General features: G+C 42.3%; 1 protein-coding gene across 1 annotated transcript in view; it reads left to right on the top strand.

Annotated features, from left to right (window-relative positions):
• Positions 1-306: 306 nt before the first annotated feature.
• Positions 307-25,874, top strand: part of TAB1 (TGF-beta activated kinase 1 (MAP3K7) binding protein 1) — a 130,208-nt gene continuing 104,640 nt past the window's right edge. The window contains exons 1-4 of the mRNA XM_075833660.1: positions 307-523; positions 7,123-7,256; positions 14,835-14,988; positions 16,641-16,727. Coding sequence (XP_075689775.1) covers positions 437-523; positions 7,123-7,256; positions 14,835-14,988; positions 16,641-16,727 — 462 coding nt within the window. The 5' untranslated portion in view covers positions 307-436. The remainder of the gene's footprint in view (positions 524-7,122; positions 7,257-14,834; positions 14,989-16,640; positions 16,728-25,874) is intronic.

Genomic DNA, 25,874 nt, shown 5'->3' with positions numbered 1-25,874 from the left:
TTGCCCCGAATTACGTCTGAAAATAGCGCCTCAATAGCGCTGACAAACATCTGCCCATTGAAAGCAATGGGCAGACGTTTGTCTGTTCACACGAGGCGTATATTTACGCGCCGCTGTCAAATGACGGCGCGTAAATAGACGCCCGCGTAGAAGAAGTGACCTGTCACTTCTTTGGCCGTAATTGGAGCCGCTATTCATTGACTCCAATGAATAGCAGCGCTAATTACGGCCGTAATTGACGCGGCGTTCATGCGCCTGCACATGCCGGTACGGCTGAAATTACGGGGATGTTTTCAGGCTGAAACATCCCCGTAATTTCAGCCGTTACGGACCCCCGCCGTGTGAACATACCCTAAGAAAAGATCCATGCCATGTGATAAGCAAATCTCTCCACGCGTCATTTTCGACTTCGTCCTCTTGAGGTCGCACTAGTACTATGTACATAGTACAGATGCCTTGGTCACGTGAACGGCGTCATTTCTGGTCCAAGATGGCCGCGCTGAGAAGGAACCTGATGCAAAATGTAAGAGGGTTTATGAGGGTCGTAGAGCAATTCTGAGGGAAAAAATAATAGAGGATAACTAAGGTGGCTGTGATGGGAACGTCGGCAGATGAGAGCTGCAATGTTTAGCTCATATTTATGCTTACATATGTAGATGACAGAAACATAACTCCTTGTGAAACCTTAGTCTGTGCAGACAAAGGAATGCATGCAAAATGTATTGAAGTTTGTGGATTATATTACTGTGTAGTTTTAGTGCCTATTATCTCAGAAACGTTTGGAATGAATGTAGTGTTGACATAATACAATCCCATACACTAAATGGCAGTAAAAACTGCTCGGAGCCACTTTGAATGTTATCTTAACCCCTTAATGACCGGGCCTAAAAAGACCCTAATGGCCAGCTAAATTTTTCTGTTTTTGCCTCTCTGCCTTTCACCAGCCGTAACTTTTTTTGTGTTTTCATTTATGTGGCTGTATGAGGCCTTCTTTTATGCGAGAGAGGCTATGTTCACACGGAGTATTTTGGGGGAGGAATATCTGCCTCAAAGTTCCAAACGGAATTTTGAGGCAGATATTCCTCCCCCAAAATACTCCGTGTGAACAGCAATTATCGCGCCGTTTTTCGCCCGCGGCCATTGAGCGCCGCGGGCATAAAACACGCTTTCTCCTGCCTCCCATTGAAGTCAATGGGAGGTCGGAGGCGGAAGCGCCCGAAGATAGGGCATGTCGCTTCTTTTTCCCGCGAGGCAGTTTTACTGCTCGCGGGAAAAAGCCGCCGACGTCTCCCATTGAAATCAATGGGAGGCGTTCTCGGGCCGTTTCTGCCGAGTTTTGCGACGCGGTTTCCGCGTCAAAAAACTCGGCAAAAGACCCCGTGTGAACATAGCCAGAAATAGTATTTTTTTTCCATGCAGTTTGGGAGTAAAAATTTTTTTTCACAGCGTGAATATAGGAAAAAGCGATACTTGGCATTGTTTTTCTTGTTTATTTTTTATCCCGTTCACGTTTCACGCTAAATAACTAGTTAAATTAATTTGTCAGGTTATTATGGTCGTGTAGATACCTAACCCCTTAGTGACCAGCCTATTTTAGACCTTACTGACCAAGCCATTTTTTACGTTTTTTCCATCGTCTCAGTCGACATAGCTGTATAAGGTCTTTGCGGGACAAGTTGCAATTTTTAATAGCACCATTTTGGGGTACATAGAATTTATTGATTCAATTTTATTAACTTTTTTTGGGTGGGAATAGAAAAAAAACAGCAATTTCGCCACACTTTTTTTCGTCCTAAATTTACGCCGTTTACCGTGTTGTATAAATAACATAATAACTTTATTCAGCGGGTTGTTACGATTGCAATGATACTAAACTTGTATAGTTTTTGTATGTTTTAATACTTTTACACAGTGAAAACACTTTTTTTTCAAAATTATTTGTTTTTGTGTCTCCATATTTGAAGAGGCGTAAAGTTTTTTTATTTTTTCGCCGATGCAATTGTAGGAGCGTTTTTTTTTTTTGCGGGACGACTTGTAGTTTTTATCTGTACCATTTTGGAGTAGATGCGACGTTTTGATAATTTTTTATCACTTTTTTTTTAGATTCACAGTAAACCTTTTGAAAAAATGTTTGCATGTTTTTTAATTTAATTTTTACGATGTTCACCGTGGGGGTTAAATGATGTAATCATTTTATAGTCGGGGTCGTTACGGACGCTGTGATACCAAATATGTGTAACTTTTTTTACTTTATTTTGTTTGTTAATAATAAAGCAGTTTGTAAGGGGGGAAAGTGGGTTTTTTATTTTTATTTTTTTTTCCTGTTTTATTAAACTTTTTTTTTTACTTTTTTACTATTCCCACTAGGGGACTTCACTATGCGATTATCCGATTACATTTATAATACACTGCAATACTTTTGTATTGCAGTGTATTATGCCTGTTCGTGTAAAACGGACAGGCATCTGCTAGGTCATGCCAGAGGGATGATCTAGCAGGCATTCACTACGGGCAGACCCTGGGGGCCTTTATTAGGCCCCCGGCTGCCATCGGAGACACAGACAATCGGTGATCTTATCGCCGGGTGTCGGTGGGATGAGAGGGATCTCCCTCCCTCCCTCTTTTCAAAACCACTGAGATCCGGTGCACGCTATTGAGTGCCGCATCTGAGGGGTTAAACGGGTGAGATCGATACTAATATCGATCTCACCCGGTCGAGCAGGGACGCCCCCAGCCCTCTGCTGCCTCTGGCAGCTGAGAGCAGGGAGATTTAACGGCTCCCTGCTCTGTTTATTTATTCTGATGCAGTGACGTAAAAAGGCTATTGCATCGGAATAAAGCCCGTTAGTGACCGACGTAAAAACACTATGGGGCGGTCACTAACAGGCTAATATGTGTAGGTTTTTTGTTTTTATGTAATGTGGGGGCAATAATATATATTTTATGCAAAATAATGATAATTTTTGGGGGACTTTTCCTTATTTATGTTACTTTTTTTTATATCCCACTAAAGGATAACTTTATTTATAACTTTATTTTTTACTAATAATGTATTAGCATACTCTTGTATGCTAATACATTAGACTGTGTCACTATGACACAGGCTGCTGATCGGGCAGCACATAGTGTGCCCGAACAGCAGGCAAACAGAACAGACAGCCCTGGGGTGCTTTGTAGGTCCCCAGGGCTGACTGCAGAGGGATTTCCCGGTGTTTGATCGCACCTCCTCTTGATACGATCAAAGAGGAGAATTCCCTTTGATCATGCCAACTCCGACACCCCAGCTGTGTTCAGGAGGCTGCTCTGAGATCAGGAGCTATAAGTTACATTACATCTACATTAGGCCTCATTCACACGAGCGTGGCGTTTTTGCGTGCGCAAAAGCCACTTAACAGCTCCGTGTGTCAGCAGCATATGATGCGCGGCTGCGTGGTTTTCGCGCAGCCGCCATCATTATGACACTCCATTTGAATGTTTGTAAACAGAAAAGCACGTGGTGCTTTTCTGTTTTCATTCAACCTTTTGGCAGCTGTTGCGTGAATCACGGTTGTCCCACGGAAGTGCTTCCGTGCGACATGCGTGGTTTTCACGCACCCATTGACTTCAATGGGTGCGTGATGCGCGAAAAACGCCCAAAGAACGGACATGTCGTGACTTTTTTTCAGCGGACTCACGCTGAGTAAAAATCACGGACATGTTTGCACGGCCCCATAGACTAATATAGGTCCGTGCAACGCGCGTGCAAATCACGCGCGTTGCACGGACGTAATTCACGTTCGTCTGAATAAAGCCTAACAGCGCCGATCACATTCTGTAGGAGATAGGCCACTTATAATCTGGTGCCAGAGCCTCTTTAACCCCTTAAGGACACGGCCAATTTTGGCCTTGAGGACAGAGCAATTTTTTTTTACATTTCCCTCTTTTTGCATCCCGACGCTCATAACGCTTTTATTTTTTGTACGACATAGTTGTATGAGACTTTGTTTTTTGCGGGACGAGTTGTACTTTTTTGGTACAAATACATTATCGTTTAATTTCTATACATTTTTTATTAGATTAAAATGCAGAAAAAAAGCAGTTGCGCAGCAGTTTTAATATTTTTTTTTTTTACACCATACACCGATCATCATAAATAATGTTATACATTTGTTGTACAGGTTGTTACGGTCGTGGCGATACCAAATATGTCTATATTATTTAATGTTTTGGGACTTATATTTTAAAAAGTTGATTTATTATAAAAAATGTGTGTTTCTGTGTATTTTATTTACTTTTTATTTATTTATTTACCATTATTATTTTTTTTACATTCATTTAACTTTTTTTTTTAATCCCATATAGGGATTTATCATTTTGATTTTGTAACTGTAATGTACTGGCATAGATCTATATGCCAGTACATTAGCCTGTTACTGATCGTACACAGGCAGTTGTTAGGGCATACCTCAGTATGCCCTAACAACAGGAAATATGTTCAGACAGCCCTGGGGTCCTTCAATGGACCCTGGGCTGTCTGGCCATACGAGTTGTGGGCTTTGATCACCTCACAGTTATTTTCTGTGACGCGATCAATGTGCAGTCCCCTCTCTTTGAACGCCGCGATCAGCTTTCATCGCGGCGTTCAAAGGGTTAACAGCGGAGAGAAGATGTTTCTCTTCTCTCCGCTGTCAGAGCGGGGCCGTGGCTGTGTATTACAGCCGTTGCCCCGCTCTCGATCGCACGCACAGACGCGCGCAGGGACGGCTGTCACACAGGACGAGCATACTCGTCCTAATGCGCGAAGTGCTCGCCGCTCAGGACGAGCATACTCGTCCTGTGTCGGCAACCAGTTAAAGAAGTTTGTTTTCACTGCTCTGTATTTTTGGCCTGATGATGACGTTGAAACGCGTAGCCACTTACATTAAAGCCTTTTATTATCCATACATCTACGTTTTTTCTTTCTAAACCTTACACCAGCAGCGCCACTATGGTTCACCACTTTTTTTTTATTTTTTTTACAAAAAAGGCTTTTTTTTTCTCTCCTCTACAATCCTCCCCAGCAGCAACTTTTTCACAAGTTTCCGTTTTTTTGTGTTCCTGGCTGCAGCGGTTATATGGATCTTTCCCAATTATAACAACGTCTGTATAACCCAAACATTTCATCACAAACTCTCCTAGAGATCCATACCATTATTGGCGCCGTGTGTTTTTTCGCCACTCTTTCTAGTCGTTTGGCCCATAGTCTTTGAATGGAGTGGCACTCCACATGTTTTTCCCCGCTCCATTCCAAGTTCTCCTCACTGCGGTCATGCAGTGAGGAGAACGGGTGGCTCGGGATCCACACTCTAGTGGTCTGTGAGGGTCTCAACGTTCAAACATTAAAAGAGTTTTCCACGACTTTTCAAAATCAGCGGCAGGGCACGGCTCTAGCACCGAGGTCCCTTTCTCTGCCGTTCCGGAAGCTCTTGCATAGGTCACGTTCTGCTGCAGTTAATCGCTGGCCTCAGCAGTCACAATCCATTTATGGCAGTTTCACTGCTGAGGTCAGTAATTGGCTGCAAAGGCACGTTACCGCAGCAGAGAACGGGACCACGGAGCAGGAGGGGTTGAGTATCTGCTAGTTTATTATGCTGTGCCAACCCCTGCCATGTTGCCAATTTTAAAAAGCCCCAGACAACCTCTTTATTCACCTATCCTGTGGATAAATATAGATCAACAGCACTGGACCAAAAATTTAGTTGGGTGCATGCTTCTTGGGTCACAGTCCAATGCTTGAGAAAGGCTCACACGAAGCTGAAACGGCACACGCACGTGGAATAAAAGGATAATTTTTTTCACATATTTGGTAGTGCTGCCTTTCTTCTGTCTATCCTGGGGATAGGTGATAAATGTCAATTCTGGTACTACTTCTTCAATAAAGCTTAATTTAGAAAAAAAACACAAAACAAATAAAAAAATAAAGAACTTGTTCTTTCTATGCACGGTATCCAGCAAGGGAAATTAACCCCACAAAAAACAATGCTGTTTTTTTTTTTCCATCCCCCCTTAAATTTTTTTTTTTAGAACAATCAACCTGTTCCAAAAAAACAGTCACGTTGACAAAAAAACCATCTCTGGATACTCCCTGCTCGTATCCATGCTATGACGTTAAAGCACATTTTCGCAATATAAACTAAGCACAATGATATAGTTCTTACGTTCCGTTAAATTTCAAGATTGACTGCCTGGATTAGAACGATTAAAATATATGTTTAATAGATAAATTGTTAAAATGAGCTCTAATGGCCCTAAATACAATACAACAGGCTCAGACAAACGGTCAGTAATGGAGAAAGGTATAATGGTGTGGTGATATTGTTCCACCGCCAAACAAACCTCTCCCCTTATGATATATTATACTGACACCACTCGCTGACTAATACAATCCAACGCGTTTTAGTGTCACAGGTAAAAGTGACACATCATCAGGGATTATCGTTTCTTTAAATACATTTGTTTTTTGCTGTTACTGCCGGTTGCGACAATTGTGTGCCGGTTCTACCTCCCGACGCGTGTACGACTCTAATGCACTGGCCGCACACGTGCCGGCGAAGTTCCGGTCTTTTGACAGGCATGAGCCCTCCCACACTGATGGCGTAGTTACGGCCCGGCGCCAACCCGCAGTAGACACGTCAATCATGACGTTGCAGGCTTAGCGCCGAGCCTCCTTTCTACCTGCCAATCAGATTTAGCTTGGACACTGCAGCGTTCCTAGTTACCTTGGAGAACCTCAAAGCGGATGTTTACTATTACAGAGATATAATATCGTGGAGAGGGTGTATCTTGGAATGAAAGATACCAACACCCCATCACCTCTATTACAAATCAGATTTAAGGGGGATAATAGCTCACTAATTAAATGGAGTTTACGGAGCTCGTTATAAAGCGAACTTCACATTTTCGCAATCCTGATGGCACATATTGTTCGGTAGCTAAGATGTCTAATACTCTACAGTGAAGGATATTACACATCGTAGCTACCTCACAAAGTGTGCTTTCAAAACAATTATTTATAAATTTTTTTAAATAAAAAAAGTTTTGGGTAAATTGCTTTATGTTGTCCGTTTTAGTTACTTGAGGTTATCCGTTGTGGCATTTTTACAGGAGCAGTTGAGTTGGACAGATGACCTACCCCTCTGCTATTTGTCTGGTGTAGGATCAGCCACAAACAGGACCTATAACTCCGAAGGAGTCCCAAAGGAAGAACATCAATGCGAAGACAACTGGCTCAAGTTCAGGTTAGTTTTGTGGGGATTAATAAAAATATAAAATTCTAATGTGCTGGCCTGAAATATATATTTGTATTCTCAAGATATAGTAGTATCCAACCAGGCTAAACCCCTTTTGCTCAGCTGTTATCGCTGGGGCTAGCTGCTGTACGGACGCTGCAGGGGAAATAAACAGTGTCCAATAAATGTAATAAATGGTACAATTTAAGCCCTCTTTGGTATCTATTCTGGATAGTAAGGACATGTTCACACTGCATATTTTCATGCGTATTTCGGAGTGTAAAACGCTTGTATTACGCTCCAAAAACGTTAAATATGCGTGCAGACAGCTTCCCATTGATTTCAATGGGAAATACACTGGGTAGTTCATATGAGGCGTATATTTGCACTGCTGAATTAAAAAATGCTATAACGTATTTCGTAACCTCTCATTTCCCACAGAAACTTCAGAATATACCGTATTTTTCAGACTATAAGACGCACCTGCAATAAGACACACGCAGGTTTTAGACAACAGAAAATAGTAAAAAAAAAAAATTTCATATTTTACTACTTTTACAAAGAAAAAACTATTTGTTAAAAAAATATTTGTTTTGTTTCACCAGAGCCAGAACTGTTATTTTTTCATCGATTGAGCGGTGTGAGGGCTTATTTTTTTTGCGAGAAGAGATGTACTTTTTATTGCCGTAGTTTTTTGGTACTTAGGATTTTTTTTTTTTTATACATTTTTATGGAATTTTTTTAACGCGAAGGCGACCAAAAAACAAAGATTTTTACGCCGTTCTCATGCAAGTTAAATAATGGTATATTGTAATAGAACTGACTTTTGCGGATGCAGCAATACCACTTTTTTTTACATTGTGCTTCGGAAAAAATGGGAAAATTGATTTGTATTTTTTTTTTTTTACTTTTTTTTCTTAAATCTTTTTATTCACATTTTACAATAATGGGTACAGAAAATAAAAGGGGGGGAAGGGAAGGGAGGGGGTAAGGAAGGAAACCTGTAAATCAATAAAGAGGCGTTTGAAACAGTTTACATTCCAATGTGTGTCACATAATGGTGACCATATCAGTTCAAACAGCATGTTGATTAGGGGGCGTAGGTAGAAAAGGGCGAACAATACATAGTAACAATTATCAAGTTCGCCTTGTCAATACATTAAACATTTCAGTTGGAAGGATATTTGTCCAATCATACCACAATCCCTCCCCTCTCCTATGTGATATCGTGCGTCGGGGAGGACAAAGTACAGGCAGTAAACCAGCTAGCCATCCCGTATCGCGCACCCCGGTCCATCATCTAGTATTATTCCAAGGGAGAAGAAAACTGCAAAACAGACCTGAGGCACGACCCGCATTGACATCCCAAGAACTCGAATCCCCGACAGCTCATCATATAGGTGTGTTCCCCAGAGGCAACCTGTTCTTGAAACCAAATTGTGGATTCAAAACAGTGTTTTATTTTCAGTTGTATATTGTGTGGTAGCAATGAAATAAAAGTTTCCCAGGTATCAAAAAATTGTTGAACCTTGTGTTCTTTGTGGAGGGAGGCCCCCATCCAATCCATTTTTAACAAATAGGATAATTTATCAAGAAACAATTTGAAAGGTGGCACCTGCTCGTGAAGCCAGGTCTGCAATATGGCTTTCACCCCTGCTGCCGCCACGTAGTGAATTAATTTATTCGCTCCGGAGGAACATTTATGCCGTGCAGGATCTGTGTGTCCAAAGATGGCCCACGATGCGGTGTTGGGAACAAAATTTGTGAGGTGTCCAGAGGTGAACACTCGTATCCCGGACCAAAAAATGTGGATATTAGGGCAGGGCCACAAACAGTGGGAAAGGTTGGCATCTGGAGTGCCACACTTAAAGAGGTTCTGTCACCAGATTTTCAAACCCCTATCTCTTATTGCAGCAGATCGGCGCTGCAATGTAGATAACAGTAACGTCGTTTTTTTTTTTCAAAAACGAGCATTTTTGGCCAAGTTATGACCATTTTTATATTTATGCAAATTAGCCTTTCTTATGTCCAACTGGGCGTGTATTGTGTTCGTTACATCTGGGCGTTTTTACTTGTTTTACTAGCTGGGCGTTGTGAATAGAAGTGTATGATGCTGACGAATCAGCATCATCCACTTCTCTTCGTTACCACCCAGCTTCTGGCAGTGCACAGACACACAGCGTGTCTTCGCGAGATCACGCTGTGACGTCACTGACTTCCTCCCACAGGAACTTCATCGCGTCGGATGAGCGAGGCTTTGCACCTCTTTTGACTTTTTCCCCTTCTTGCCAGTTCGGGGAACTTCTTCTGGAAAGTGTTGCCCTGGTACGATGCGTGTGGCCTCGCTTCTAGAAGTACTGGGTGCTCCCTTCTTGGTCCCTAAAGATTAGGTTCTTGATAATGATGTGCACGGACAGCTTCTTATACCACATCGCATGGCGCTGTAGGGCTTCAGGACTTGATCTGACAAGACCACCCCTCCCATGTACCTATTGTAGTCCAGGATGCAGTCTGGTTTGGGGGTCTCTGTACTGGTACCTCATACAGGTACGTGGGTACTGCTTTTTCCATGTATTGTTGTCAATACAAGGACATCTCTCTTGTCCTTGTACTTGACACACAATATATTGCTGCTAGATTGTGCCCTGCTCTCACCCCTTCTGAGTGTTTGGCCAAGCAGAGTCTTAGGGAGGCCTCTCAGATTTCTTCTAGCAGTGCGGCATGCCGCAGGACTTCTGGAAGCGAGGCACTTGAAGAGCGGGACGCTGGTATAAAAATTATCCAAGTAGAAGTGGTAACCCTGGTCCAGCAGTGGTTGCACCAAATTCCACACAATTTTTGCATTAACTCCCAGTAAGGGGGGGCATTATGGGGGCTGAATACTGGTGTCCTTTCCTTCATATAGCCTAAATTTGTAGTTATACCCTGATGCACTCTCACACAGCTTATACATCTTCACGCCATACCTTGCCCTCTTACTCGGCAGGTACTGGCGGAATTGAAGCCTCCCTTTAAAATCTACCAAGGACTCATCAATAGAAATACACTTCTCGGGGGTGTATGCTTGGGAAAACCTGGCACTGAAACGGTCTAATAGGGGTCTCCGTTTATACAAACAGTCAAAACTGGGGTTATCTCGGGGTGGGCACGGCTCATTATCAGTATAATGTAAGAAGGGAAGTATTGCCTCATTTATTTATTTTTTTAGGTGCCAGTTCAGTTCTGAAGTGGCTTTGAGGGGCCCATATATTAGAAACCCCTATGAAACATCCTATTTTAGAAACTAGACCCCTCAAAGTATTCACAACAGCATTTAGAAAGTTTATGAACCTTTTAGGTGTTTCACTGGAATTTAGAGCAAAGTAGAGGTGAAATTTACATATTTTTTTTTGGCCAGAAAATCCTTTTTATACCATTTTTCTATAACACAAAAGGTTTTATCAGAGAAACGCAACTCAATACTTATTGCCCAGATTCTGCAGTTTTGAGAAATATCCCATGTGTGGCCCTAGTGCGGTAAAGGACTGAAGCATCGGCCTCCGAAGCAAAGGAGCGCCTAGAGGATTTTGAGGCCTCCCTTTTATTAGGCACCATGTCCGGTTTGAAGAGGTCTTGTGGTGCCAAAACAGTGGAAAACCTCAAAAAGGTACCCCATTTTGCAAACTAGACCCCTTGAGGAATTCATTGTAGTTTTCATGGGATGCATGTGGCTTTTTCATCAGTTTTTATTCTATTTTTAAGTGGCGTGGTGACTAAAAAACACAGCAATTCTACTATTGTTCTTTTATTCTATTTTTTCACTGTGACATATTCACTGTGACATATTCACTTTATTCTGCGGGGCGATACGATTACGGCGATACCATATGTTTTTGTTTTTTTTATGTCTTATGGCGTAAATATGTTTTGTAAAAAATCATTTACTTTTTGTGTTACCTTATTCTAAGAGCCAGAACTTTTTTATTTTTCCATCAAGAAAGCCGTGCGAGGACTAAATTTTTGCGTAACGAACTGTAGTTTCGATCATTACCATTTTTAGGTACATGTGACTTTTTGATCTTTTTATTCTATTTTTTGGAAGGTGAAGTGACCAAACAATTGTGATTCTGGTACGGTTTATTAATATTTTCTTTTACAGCGTTCACCGCGTGGGATAAATAATGAAATAATTTTAAAGTTCAGGCTGTTATGGACGCGGCAATACCAATTATGTATAGTTTATTATTAATAAAAAATATATAAACAAACAAAGGACTGATAAGGGTAAAAGGGGGATTTTTATTTTTATCACTTTTAAAACTTTTATTTTCTTATTTTTACACATTTTTTTTTAACTTTATTACTTTGTCCCACTAGGGGACTTGAGGGCAGGAGGCCCTGATCGCAATTATACTCTGACTTTGTCAGGACCCACTAGGCTTCTGTCGATGGCATAGCCGGACGCCATTGTTAGGTGTCCGGTTGCCATAGTCACCATCGCCGGCCGATATCGTGTAGCAGGCCGGCGATGGTAACTTAACCCCTAAAAAGCCGCGATCGCTATTGAACGTGGCTTTTAAGGAGTTAATCAGCTTGGACACAGCGATCGGTCCCCGCTATAGGAGCTGCAGCAACTGCTGTACAAGACAGCAGCTGTCACAGCTCCTGCATGTGTCGAGAAGACGGCCGAAATGGAGGTCTTGGAGCGCGAACGATATAGCTACCATGACCTAATAGTACGTCCAGGAGCGGGAAGGGTTAAACCTTAATGACCAAGGTATTTTTTACGTTTTTCCATCATCGCATTCCACGAGCTATAACTTTTTTTTATTTTTGCGTCGACATAGCTGCATAAGGTCTTGTTTTTTGCGGGACAAGTTGTATTTTTTAATAGCACCATTTTGGGATGCATATTATTTATTGATTAACTTTTTTTTGGGGGAGAATAGAAAAAAAACTGAAATTTCGCCACTTTTTTGCATCCTAACTCTAACTAAATAACACTAACTTTATTCAGCGGGTTGTTACGATTGCAACGATACCAAATTTGTATAGTTTTTGTATGTTTTACTACTTTTACACAGTAAAAACGCTTTTTTTTCCCAAAATTATTTGTTTTTGTGTCTCCATGTTTGAAGAGCCATAACGTTTTTATTGTTCCACCGATGCAGTTGTATGAGGGCTTTTTTTTTGCGGGACGACTTGTAGTTTTTATTGGGACCATTTTGGAGTATATGCGACTTTTTGATCACGTTTTATCACATTTTTTTTACGTCCGGATTCATAGAAAACAGAAATTTTTCCATTTTTTATTTTATTTTTTATGGCGTTCACCATGCGGGTTAAATAATGTAATAGCTTTATAGTCGGGGTCATTACAGATGCGGCGATACCGAATATGTGTAACTTTTTTGCTTTATTTTGTTTTTTTAATAGTAAAGCCGTTTGTACGGGTAAAAAGTGTTTGTTTTTTTTTAGCTTTATTAAACTTTTTTTTTATTAGTGCCACTAGGGGACTTTAATATGCGATCCTCCGATCGCTATTATAATACACTGCAATACTTTTGTATTGCAGTGTATAACGGTCTGTCCGTTTAAAACGGACAGGCATCTGTTAGGACATGCCTCTGGCATAGCCTAGCAGGCATTCCCTACAGGCAGACCTGCCATCGGAGACACAGACACTCAGTGATCTTATCGCCGGGTGCCGGTGGGATGAGGGGGAGCTCCCACCCTCTCTCCAAAACCACTCAGATGCGGCGCTCGCTATTAAGCGCCGCATCTGAGGGGTTAAACGGGTGAGATTGATACTTATATCAATCTCACCTGCTAGAGCAGGGACGCCCCCAGCCCTCAGCTACATCTGGTAGCTAAGAGGTAGATTTAACGGCTCCCTGCACTGTTTATTCTGATGCAGCGCCGTAAAAAGGCTTATGCATCAGAATAAAGCCCATTAGTGGCCGCCGTGAAAAGGCATATTGGCGGTCACTAACTGGTTAAAGTAACAATTGGCCACAAAAAGTGAATAAAATCCCAATGAAAATGCCATGATAAACGAGGCAGAACGCTGCATCCATCTTTAGGACCTGTTCAAACAGTGCAGATTTTGCACGTATTTTTGTAAGCCGAAACCAGGAAGAAAGGCTTTATGGGTCTGCTCTCCTGGGTCCAATTCTGGTTTTGGAATAAAAAAATAAACCTTAAAAATCTGCACTGTGAACAAGGTCTTAGGTCCCCTGCACACACTGCAGATTTTGTTGCAGATGTTGCTTGAAACAACCCCATTCAGATGAATGGAATTGATTTTCAGTGGCAGAAATGACTGCAACAAAATCTGCAGCGTGTGCAGGGGGCCTAAGGCTGGATTTACACCATGTGTTTAGATTTTGTTGCAAATTTTTGAGCCAAAGCCAGAAGTGGTTTCAAAAGGAATAGGAAACCTAAGGCTATCGTCACACCAAGTTTTTTGACAAGTTATTTGACGCGGAAACCGCGCCGCAAAACTCGTCAAAAACGGCCCGAAAATGCCTCCCATTGATTTCAAAGAAGGGACATGCCCTATCTTCGGGCGTTTACACCTCTGACCTCCCATTGACTTCAATGGGAGGCAGAGAAAACATATTTCGCTGCGTTTTATGCCCGTGGCGCTCAATGGCCTCGGGCGAAAAAAAAGCAGCGAAAATCGGCGTGCAGGGAGAGGAAAATCTGCCTCAAACTTCCAAACGGAATTTTGAGGCAGAAATTCCGCCTGCAAAAAAACTCAGTGTGAACATAGCCTAAAGGAAGAACTTATACACTTCTTCCTGGATCCACTTAAGTTCTTCCTTTATAACTCCCAATCCTTTTGAAACCACTTCAATCTTTGGCTAAAAAGTCTGCATCAAAATCTGCAAAAGATACGCGACGTGTGAAACCAGCCTAATTTTCTTTTTTTTTTTTCTTTTTTTTTTTATCAACAGCTGCCCTGTGTGAACCTGTTCTAAGGCGAGCACAACATGCACACATGAATTCCTATGGTTCTTTTGAGTTATTCCTCAAGATGGCCAGAACATTTAGTCTATCGTTTTTGCACTAAAACCTGTCATAGTATACCTGGCGTTCTCTTCTGGTTGCAAGTTATAGAGCTGAAGGAGCTCAGCACATTAATTAATATTTAGTTTTATGAGAAAACATTTAGTATAGTTTGGAATTTATTATTTTAAATATGTTCTCCCTCTGAGTGGTCTCACTCAGTGATTGACTGCCTCTTCTATATGAGCTGTCAAGCATTGACTCCACCACTGGAATGATAAACACCGTAATATTCCAAGTTCTAAAACTACATCAATCTGCCCTGCTCTATAACATACTGCCTGCAAATCCCACATGTTCAATGTGGCAGGTTGGTCTTTTTTTTTTTTTTGTTGCTTTTTTGTACAAAGTGATGTAAATCAAAGCTGGTTGCTAATATCATAATTTGTAATATACTTTTATTATTAGAGGGATCTATTTAAATGTTCTCCTTCTGAGGGCAGATTGATGTCGCTGTATTATTTTTTGTATTCCTTGTCAAGTTTGTCAGTATTAATATTGCTGCACATTATTATAATATTCTGGCTCACTCTACAGAGGAGAGAATAATATTTATCTTTATGGAGCGTTCAATGGCTATGATGGGACCAGAGCCACAAATTTTGTCGGCCAGAGGCTTGCAGCTGAGCTCCTCTTGGGGCAGTTGCATTCAGATGTCACGGACGTGGAAGTTCAAAGGGTGTTGTTGCAGGTTAGTAAAATTAATGGGCTTCTCTGGCTTTGTATAAATAGTTAATTAAACTGTGTTCCGGATGTGATCGTGTTTTTTAATGCATGTAGCTCAGGTATAAAACTTTTGTTTGTATCCATAAATAAGGAATACTTGCATATTGTTAAATGGAAGATATCAGTGAGGGGGATGGTTAAATGTGACTATAGATATAATAATAATTGTCAGTTGGAGGGTAGATTTCGTAAGAAAAAAATTAAAATTTAATGTACATGCTAACTTATTTTTTTAGGGACTTAGGCCCCATGCACACGAACGTAAAAACGCCCGTAATTACAGGCCCATAGACTTCTATTGGCCACGGGTACCTCCCCGTATGCTGACGGGAAGGTGCCCGTGCCGTTGAAAAATATAGAACATGTCCTATTTCAGGCCGTAATAACGGCACGGGCAGGCCCATAGAAGTCTATGGGGCTCTCGTAATTACGGGTGACTACGTGTGTGCACCCGTAATTACAGGAGCATTGCTAGGCGACGTCAGTGGATAGTCACTGTCCAGGGTGCTTTAAGAGTTAAACGATCGGCAGTAACTCTTTCAGCACCCTGGACAGTGACTTCCGATCACAATATAGATCAACCTGTAAAAAAAACAAGACGTTCATACTTACCCAGAACTCCCTGCTTCTTCCTCCAGTCCGGCCTCCTGGGATGACGTTTCAGCCCATGTGACCGCTGGAGCCAATCACAGGCTGCAGCGGTCACATGGACTGCCGTGTCATCCAGGGAGGTCGTGCTGGATGTTGAAAGAGGGAAGCGTCACCAAGACAACGGCTGGGTAAGTATGAATTTCTTTTACTTTTACTGCGGAAAAGGCTGCCCCTTTTCACTATCCTGCACTGATAGAGAGAAGGGGCTGCCGATTAGTGCAGTGCAATTTTGCAGCAAAAACGTGCCCGAAAATATGGGTGGAATACTGGTGACACCGGACCCGTATTTACAGGCACGGGTCCGTAAATACTGGTGCAATACGGGTCGAATACGTGTGACCAAGGACTTGTATTTACGGGAGGAAAAAAATAAGTTCGTGTGCATGTGGCCTTAGGCTAAGCTCACACAGAGTCTTTTGCCGAGTTTTTTTGACGCGGAAACCGCACTGCAAAACTCGTCAAAAACGGCCCGAAAATGCCTCCCATTGATTTCAATGGGAGGCGGAGGCGTCTTTTTCCCGCGAGCGGTAAAACCGGCTCGTGGGAGAAAGAAGGGACATGCCCTATGTTCGGGCATTTACGTCTCTGACCTCTCATTGACATCAATGGGAGGCAGAGAAAGCATATTTCGCAGCGTTTTATGCCCGCGGCGCTCAATGGCCGTGGGCGAAAAACACAGTGAAAAACGCCGTGAAAATCAGCGTGCAGGGAGTTGAAAATTGAGGCAGAATTTCCACCTGCAAAAAACTATGTGAACCCAGCCTTAAATGTGGAGTTCTTTCTGTCTTTGTTTCTGTTGCAGAAGTTTTATGCAGAAGCTATTTATGCTCTGTAAAATCCAATTTAAATGTTCAAAAGTTGAAGCTCATCTGAAAAAACTTCTATTATAATCGTTGTATTATCAAAACTATGAAATATGGTAATCCGCTGTTTTACTTATCTTGCATTTCATTGTGTGTCATTTAGGCATTTGATGTGGTTGAAAGAAGTTTCCTTGAGTCTATAGATGACTCCTTAGCAGAAAAAGCAAGCCTCCTATCTCAGCTACCAGAGGTAAGTCCCTGATTCTGAACACAGTCACAGTTCTGAATTTTTTATTTACATTTTTTTCTCCAGTATGATGTATTATTTCCTGTTATCTATGTGTGATTCATCCAGAAATTATTTGGATGGTTGCTCATGCCTAAGGTCACATCATCTTGTTTCTTTGTCTATTTAATAGCACTGTGATCCATATGTAATACAGATAAGGGCTTATTCAGATGAACGTAAAATACGTCCGTGCAACGCGCGCGATTTTCACACGCTTTGTACGGACCTATGTTAATCAATGGGACCGTTCAGACAGTCCGTGATTTTCACGCAGCGTGTGACCGCTGCGTAAAACTCACGACATGTCCGATATTTGTGCGTTTTTCGTGCATCACGCACTCATTGAAGTCAATGGGTGCATGAAAATCACGCTCAGCACCCGGAAACACTTCCGTGTGACGAGCGTGATTCGCGCAACAGCCGTAAAAACTATGAATGAAAACAGAAAAGCACCACGTGCTTTTCTGTGTACAAACATACAGAGTGTCATAATGATGGCGTCTGCGCGAAAATCACGCAGCCACGCAACATACGTTGCTGACACACAGAGCTGTTATGGACCTTTTGCGCGCGCAAAACGCCACATTTTTTGCACTCGCAAAACGCACACGCTCGTGTGAATCCGGCCTAACAGTGATGTTTTCTATATAATTACCATGTACAATGCAATCGGTGTCAGTGTTTTTATAGCAAAGCCAACACGAATATTCCCTTCCCAATTTATATAGAATGTTTACAGGTTTATTTACGCATGATCAGGGTTATAGGCTGTCTTCGTATACTAAATTGAAATTTACCTTTGTCATTAGATATATTCAGCACCAAGGTTAAAAAAAAAAATTACACCATGTGAGCTAGGGATGCACGATGCATCGAAACTTTGATACTGTTTCGATACCGTGCCCCCCCCAAACGGTTCGATACCGTTATTTCATCTATTTCGATACTAAACTGTGCGGCCGAACAGCTTAGCATTGTAACACATGAATGTATGAGCAGGGCTGCAGCTGTGTGATACAGCCATTGCCCCGCTACTGAGTCCTGACAAGTGTGACCCCCTCATTTCAGAGATATGGCTCTGTAACGGGGTGATCCAGGTGAAAAAAAAACCGACTATTCCGGTCAGTTAACCATTTCAACATATGACCTAATGACAGGTGCTCTTTAACTCCTTCCCAACATATTTGGAGGGAGTATAGTACGGAGCGGACTCAGGAACGGAGCCTGCTCAATGCGCAGCGGGTGTCCGCTGTTTATTACATAATAATAAGCATGATTAGCATAAATCTAAAATTGAACATAACTTGCTCAAAAATCGTTTTTCAAAATAAAAACCACTGCTGTTATCTACATTACAGCGCCGATTAGATTATAAAGCAGATAGGGCACTTATAATTTGGTGACAGAAGCTCTTTAAGATGGTTTGTGACACTTTACAGGTGACAGACTCGGAGCCTTCACCAGAAGCGGGTTCCTCCCGCAGACCTAAGTGGTCGCAAAAGTTCTTTCCCTCTCACTCAGAATTTGAGGAAGTAGTCTCCAAGGAGGGGAAACATCCTGACAAGAAGTTTCTCCATGCCACCCGGTTGGATGTTATGTGTCCCATTCCTGAGGAGGACTGTTCAAAATGGCCTAAATAGCTAGCGCTGAACCCCCCCCATTCTCCCACCTGGCTCAGACGACTACTATTCCTATGACGGATGCTGCGTTGTTCAGTGACTCACTGGACCGCTGTACCAAGTCTTTTTTACAGGTCTTTTTAAGCTACTGGTTCCGCCCTGTGCCCAATTTTTGCCTCCATCAAGGCATTCTTTTAGGGGCCCCTTCAGAATGAGAGAGATCTTCAACTGTCTAATGCATCAGCGCTGGTAACCAAGAGTGTTCCTTCCCCAGAAGAGGTGATCTGCTCTGCTCTCTGGACCAGGGTCCGGAACTTACGACTGGACTCCCCAACCTTGGCACCATTGTGGCCTCGATCAAGGCCATTCTCTTTATGCAGTTCTACCCTTGTCCCCTGGTACTGCTCGTTGAACTGAAAGATCCTTCTTCCTCTGTCCTTTCTTGAAGTCCTTGACTGGTGGTTCTCCCCGACCATTCCCCGCTGTCGCTCCTGCCTTCCAGTAAAATGTCAGATCCTTTTCATGAATGGAGAAGTGGAAAGAAATGGATCTTCTGAAGGCGCTGCTGCGTGGTGAAATCAACGGAATAGCAGAGAGGTTTAGTCCGGTATAAAATATATTTTATTGGAACAAGAAGTGGCTACGCGTTTTGACGCTGAACAAGCGTCTTCCTCAGGCCATGTGCACATTGGGCTTCTGACCCTTATATATCAGAATGAATTCAAATTAACAAGAACGGAAAAACCGCCAAGTCTGCCGGGGTCAGAGTGCGACCATGACGTCACAACCGGTTCTTTTGCATTAGATCCTTTTCATGGATTAGTTTCTCCGGGGCTGAGGAGGAACGTTTCATAACCTGATTGTACAGGGACTGTGATCCCAGCAGGAGTCTTATCTCCCCATAAAATCTTCTGGAAGTTACAATGATCTTCCTTTGCCTGCTGCATTGGACATAGTTTCTGTCCAGCCTTTTCGGTGTGTGTTCAAACAGACAATGTGATGGCCGTGGCTTATCTAAATCACCAAGGAGGAACTCCGAGTAATAGCAGAAGCTGTGAGGATTCTTACAGGGGGACAACATCCGATTCCCGCTCACTCGGCTTTGCACATCCCAGGAGTCGACAACTGGGTTTCAAACTTCATCAGTCGAGAACGAGCCGACCCAGGGAAGTGGTCCCTCCATCAGGAGGGTTTTTGTCTACATTTGCGCCAAGTGGGGCAGGCCAGACATTGACTTGATGGCTTCCAGGTTCAATTGCACAAGATTTTCTGCTTTGTCTCCTGAGCCGGCATCCCGAGGCCTATGCGGTCTAGGCCATATTTACCCAGTGGAGCCGTCTGTCTCTTGTTGTACCTATTCTTTCCCATCGGCATCTACTGCCGAGGCTTCTCTGATGGATGAAGGACGAAAGAATTCCAACCAGCCCCGTGGCGCCTGACTGGCCACGTCACTGTTGGTATGGCAACGTGGTGGCCTTCCGCAAGACGCTTTATGGTCCTTACCCCACTTTAACAACCTGTTTTCTCAGGGACCTCTCTTCCACCAGAATTTAAAGTAGCCACGTTGAAAAGGAATGTGTCGCTAGAATATTTTTTATTTTTTTTTAGTTAAACCATCATTATTTGAGAGATTACACATTTGTTTTCATTTTTTACATTTTTCCACAAGTCAGGAAATATAAATTAGATTCTAATTTATAACATTTCTATGTGCTGGTCACTAGAGGGAGCAGTTCCCAAAATTGCAGCATGGTCAATGTGGTAAACAACCTCATTGCTTTATGCTGCAAATTTGGGGTAGACACACTCGCTTTAGTGTCCTCACACAATCCCCCCTCCCTTATTCTGGCTAGTGCCAAGAGAAGGAGGGGGTTGAATCTTCAAACCTCCAACACTGTGTGCTGGCCATTTTCTGAGCGAATGCACAGTGTAGGAGGATTAGATACAGTGCTAAGCAGACAGTTTAACACTAACCTACACGAACATAATACACACATCACATACACAAACATAACTTACCTGCTCCTGCCGCCTCCGCTCCTATTCCTGGCGCCTCCGCTTCCTTGAACATATGGCCGGAAGCAGCGGCCAGAAGTCGTCATCTGGCTGTTCCGGCAGCAGCTTCTGGTCCACATGAAGATGGCGCCGGATTTCGCTCTGTTAACGAGCTTCGTTTTGGTCTGTGTGGGAGCGGCGCATGCGCATTTCCCACAAAGACGGCGTACGCTGCAGTGAATGGAACGGCTCCCATTCGCATTCTCTATGGGGATGTATGTGCCGTATTCCATTTCTGTATGTGTCGTTAATCGACACATAGAGAGATGAAAAAAAAAAATCGCAGCCCCCATAGAGAAGTAAATGTAAGAAAAAATAAATAAGTAGAACACAAATGAAATAAAATTTATTTTAATATCACACTAAAAGCAATATTATAAAAAAATAAAATAATTTCATGACACCTTCCCTTTAACGGCGTGTCTGTTGTAGCCGTTGTTTTGAGGGCACGCAGTCTATCAGAGAGTTATTCTTACCATTGGCAGCCTCTCGGGCTACTGTTGACTGCTGGATTCAGTTGATTATTCGTAAGCCTAACATGTTAAGAATGGGGAATTTCCCTTGCAGATTACTGCTCACTCTACTAGGTTGGTTAACCCCTTAGTGACCACTAATACGCCTTTTCACGTGATTCACTAATGGGCTTTAGGCTAGGCTGACGCCTTTTCACGTCAGCCTAGTCTAAGTCCTGCACGGGTCTCCCGTGCAGGCTGGTGCCGGGGCTCTGTTGTCTGATGACAGCTGAGCTCCTGCTCCAACCCGTTAAATGCCGCCGTCAATAGCGACCGCGGCATTTAACTTTGTTTACAGAGGGAGTGCGCTCCCTCTGTCACCCATCGGCGGCCCGCGAATGAAATGATAAAAGCCCCCAGGTCTGCACTTGACATATTCCTGTTAGGACCAAAGCATTATAGCAGCGATCGGAACATCGCACAGTAAAGTCCCCTAGTGGGACTAATAAAATTAGTTATCAAAGTGAAATAAAAATGATTAATAAAAAGTACAGTAAAAAAATAAATCAATTTTTTTCCATAAAAAGTGGTTTTATTTAGTAAAAGTGTAAAAAATAAAAAAATAAAATAAAAGTACACATGTGGTATCGCCGCGACCGTAATGACTCCATTAATAAAGTTAATATGTCATTTAAACCGCAAAGTGAACACCGTAAAAAAAAAACGCAAAAAACTATGGCGAAATTGCAATTTTTTTCCATTGCCCCCCAAAAAAGTCATAATAAAAATGAATCAATAAGTCCCATGTACCCCAAAACAGTACCATTCTAAACTACGTCTTGTCCCGCAGAAAACAAGCCCAAAAAATCACTACATTGATGGAAAAATAAAAAAATTACGGCTCTTGGAAAGCGACGATGCAAAAACAAATTATTTTAGTTCAGAAGTGTTTTTATTGTGCAAAAGTCGTAAAACAAAAAAAACCTCTACATATGTGGTATCGCCGTAATCGTACCGACCCATAGAATAAAGGTAACATGTTAATTACGTCGCACAGTGAACGGCGTCAATTTAAAAACGCATAGAACAATGGCGGAATTTCAGTTTTTTTTTAAATCCCCCCCTAAAAGGTTAATAAAAGTTAATATAAAAATTATATCTACCCAAAAATGGTGCTATTAAAAAGCACAACTAATCCCGCAAAAAGCAAGTCCTCATACAGCTATGTAGACGAAAAAATAAAAAGGTTATAGCTCTTTGAATGCGACTATAGAAAAACGAATAAAATAGCTTGGTCATTAGGGCCTAAAATGGGCTGGTCACTAAGGGGTTAAAGCTTCCAGGGGTGTGCGTCATCATGCTTCTGCTCTTCAGGTATGCAAGGCGACTACCTGATATTCTCCGCACACTTTTTTTGTCAAGTTTTACCAGGTGCACACTTTTGCTTCTGTGGATGGTTTGCTTGGTCGCAAGGTCGTGCATGTCCATTATTCTGTTCCCACTCCTGGGGACTGCTTTAGGACGTCCCACTGTCTGTGTCCCGCAATGATACGAACAAATGGGAAAAGTGGAATTTTTGGAGTACTCCCCATAAAATCCTATTTTCGTCTAGTTCATTGGAGGACACAGCTATTTGTTGTTTCAACATTTTCATGGTTGTATGTTCGAGGTTTTCTACTCTCTAATGCTGATTACAATTCTTTACCTGGTGTTTTTCTACTTCTCCTGCTGCTTAGGCCCCATGCCCACTTCAGTTTTTTCCTTCAGGGTGCTATCCGTTTTTGTCACTGATAGCACCCTGAACCCATTCATTTCAATGGGGCCATGCACACTTAAGTTTTTTTGACGGTCCGTTGCTCCGTTCCGATCCAAAGTAGAGCATGTTTTACTTTGGTCCGGGATTCCGTGACTGTGAGGCCCATGCAAGTCAATGGGGCCGTCAAAAAAACTGAAGGCACACGGAAGGCATCCGTGTGCCGTCCGTGTGTGACGGAGCCGTTGCCTAGCAACGGCCGGGCGGGCAGTAAAACGGAACAGAAATATTACACTAATCGGCAGCCACTTGTCTCTATCAATCACTGATAGAGAAAAGAGGCTGCTGATTAAAAATAAAATAAAAATCAGTTCATACTTACCCGGTCGTTGTCTTGGTGACGAGTCCCTCTTCTTCCTCCAGTCCGACCTTCCAGAATGACGCGGCAGCCTGTCATTGGCTGCAGAGGCCGCTGCAGCCTATGATTGGCCGCAGAGGCGGTTACGTGGGATGAAGCGTCATCCCTGGAGACCGGCCTTCTGACGTCATCCTAACGTGCGTGACCGCCACTACAGCCTGTGATTGGCTGCAACGGCGACATGGATGAAACGTCATCGCTGGAGGCCAGACAGGAGGAAAGTAAGTATAAAATGTTTTATTATTTCTTTATTTTATTACATTAAAATTGTATTTTCCGCGCGCCGAGCATGGTACTGTGCAGGGTGCTGAAAGAGTTACCGGCAATCAGTGCAGCCCATTAACTCTTTCAGCACCCTGGACGGTACCATGCTCGGCGCACGGAAACGGAAACACGGAGTGCACACGGGATTGCACACGGCCGACAAAACGGACACACGGATCCGTCAAAAACGGCTGTGAAAACCATGTCGGAAGTGTGTACGAGGCCTAACAGACAAACTGAATTGACTTCGTGTCTGTAAAGTGGGTTATATTCTGTATTCGGGGCTTACATTTTTAATTCTTGGTGTCAAGCCCTCTAGTTCTTAGTGTCAACCCCCACAGTCTGCGTCCCTCCCCCCCCCCCCAATGAACTGGATGAGAATATAATTTTATGGTGAGTAATCCAAAAATACAGTTCATAATACGGTCTCCCTCATCCGACAAAGAAAAATAAGCCCTCATACGGTTTTGTCGACGGAAAAGTTAAAAAATGTGTACTGTGAGTTTCTATTTGGATTGTAAGGAACAAAAAGATGTACACGTACACACACACACACACACACACACACACACACACACACACACACACACACACACACTGCTGACTTAGTTAACAAATAAACAAGTTTATTAACCCCTTCAGGACTGAGCCTGTTTTGGCCTTCAGGACGAAGCCGATTTTTTTCAAATCCGACGTGCTACTTTATGTGGAAGTAACTTTGGAATGCTTTTACCTATCCAAGTGATTCTGAGCTTGTTTTCTCGTAACATATTGTACTTTATATTAGCGAAAAAATTTGGTTGCTAAATTCAATATTTATTTGTGAAAAACACCAAGATTTAGAGAAAATTAGCATTTTTCTAAATTTAAATGTATCTGCTTGTAAAACAGATAGGAATACCCCACAAAATAGTTACTAGTTTACATTTCCGATATGTCTACTTTATGTTTGCATCGGTTTTTGAACATTCTTTTATTTTTCAAGGACGTTACAAGGCTTGGGAGTTTAGCAGCAATTTCTCATATTTAAAAAAAAAATGTAAAAGGCGATTTTTTTTTTATTTTTTCAGGGACCATTTCATTTCTGAAGTGACTTTGAGGGCCTTATATATTAGAAAGTCCCGATAAATCACCCCATTTTGAAAACTGCACCCCTCAAAGTATACAAAACCGCATTCAGAAAGTGTTTTAACCCTTTAGGGGTTTCACATGAATTAAAGCAAAGTAGTGGTGAAATGTACAAATTACATAATTATTTTTTTTTGCCAAAATTAATTTGTAATAAAAAAAATTCTGTACCACAGAAAATTTTACCCAAGAAATGCAACTCAATATTTACTGTCCTGATTCTGAAGTTTTTAGAATTATCCCACATCTGGCCCTAGTGTGCTAATGGACTACACAGTCCTCCGGGCTCTCATTGCTGCCATGTACTTCTTACATATAAGTGACAACAACCAGTGACCTTCACCTCACACCTCCACATAAAACTCCTCAGATTGTAATATGCAGTACCATGGCATATTTACACACATTATAATTATAAACCTCAGACAATATAAACAATAGGGCCTCAATTAATAATGTAATGCTATCACCAATCTCAAGCTATCACCCTAAGGTTTTGGGTCCTATCAGTTCATTGCAAGTCCTGTACATCATCGTCATCTTCTTCTTTTGTCTTCTGCTCTTCACTGACTGTCACCCTCAGGGTAACCCACACAATTGTGGAGTCAGACTGCACAGTGGTGTCCAGTGGGGGAATTATTATTACCCCCCCCCCCTGGTCACTTACTTATTAAAACACGTGATACTGCTGACGGATTCACTCAGGTCTTTGGTCTTTACTTTGATCTTTGCTGATCATCAGGACTTGGTTTGGTCCTTCTCATCTGTCAGACACCGTCTCTTTTAGTATACATCACCGGGCTGTACATAGCACCTCATGCTGTGAGCCTGGGGTGAGTTCCCACGTAGACGGAGTAGTGGAGTTTTATTGTGACTACCACAAACCCTCCGCATCTGTCCTCTTCCTCTGGCAAGTTACTTGTCTACACGGCTGCTTAGAATTGTGACACTGCCGTCAGTTCATGATGCGTTGTAATGTCTCAGGCTGCGCCTGCCGCATCTCAGTGATGGAGTTAATCATATTAAAAGTCTTTTAGTTCATATTTACTGGCACTTGCCGGGGACCCAACCCTTGTCAAATTGTTAAAATAAATGCTAATCTGGTGATCACATCATCCGCATACACTATAAACGTTGTTCTAAGTACATACAATAACAATGTCAGGCCCTTAAACTACATCAAACACCTTTTATATAAGAAAAACTTTTCTGTTCCGCTGGACAGGGCACCTAGACAATGTGTAATTACTGGGTACATTGTATTTGCACTTGGTGTTACACTTTTCAGCAGGATTTGTACCTTGATCTCAGCTGATTACCTGGAACATCTCCTATTTTATTTTTTTTATTACTCTGGTTTGTTCTACCTGGGAAGGCCTCTCAAGGTCTCTTCTCTTTGTGGGAGGCAGGTATGATAAG

The sequence above is a fragment of the Rhinoderma darwinii genome, chromosome 7 (genome assembly GCF_050947455.1).
Source record: "Rhinoderma darwinii isolate aRhiDar2 chromosome 7, aRhiDar2.hap1, whole genome shotgun sequence".
NCBI classification, from domain to species: domain Eukaryota; kingdom Metazoa; phylum Chordata; class Amphibia; order Anura; family Rhinodermatidae; genus Rhinoderma; species Rhinoderma darwinii.
This window is presented reverse-complemented; position numbering and strand designations above follow the sequence as displayed.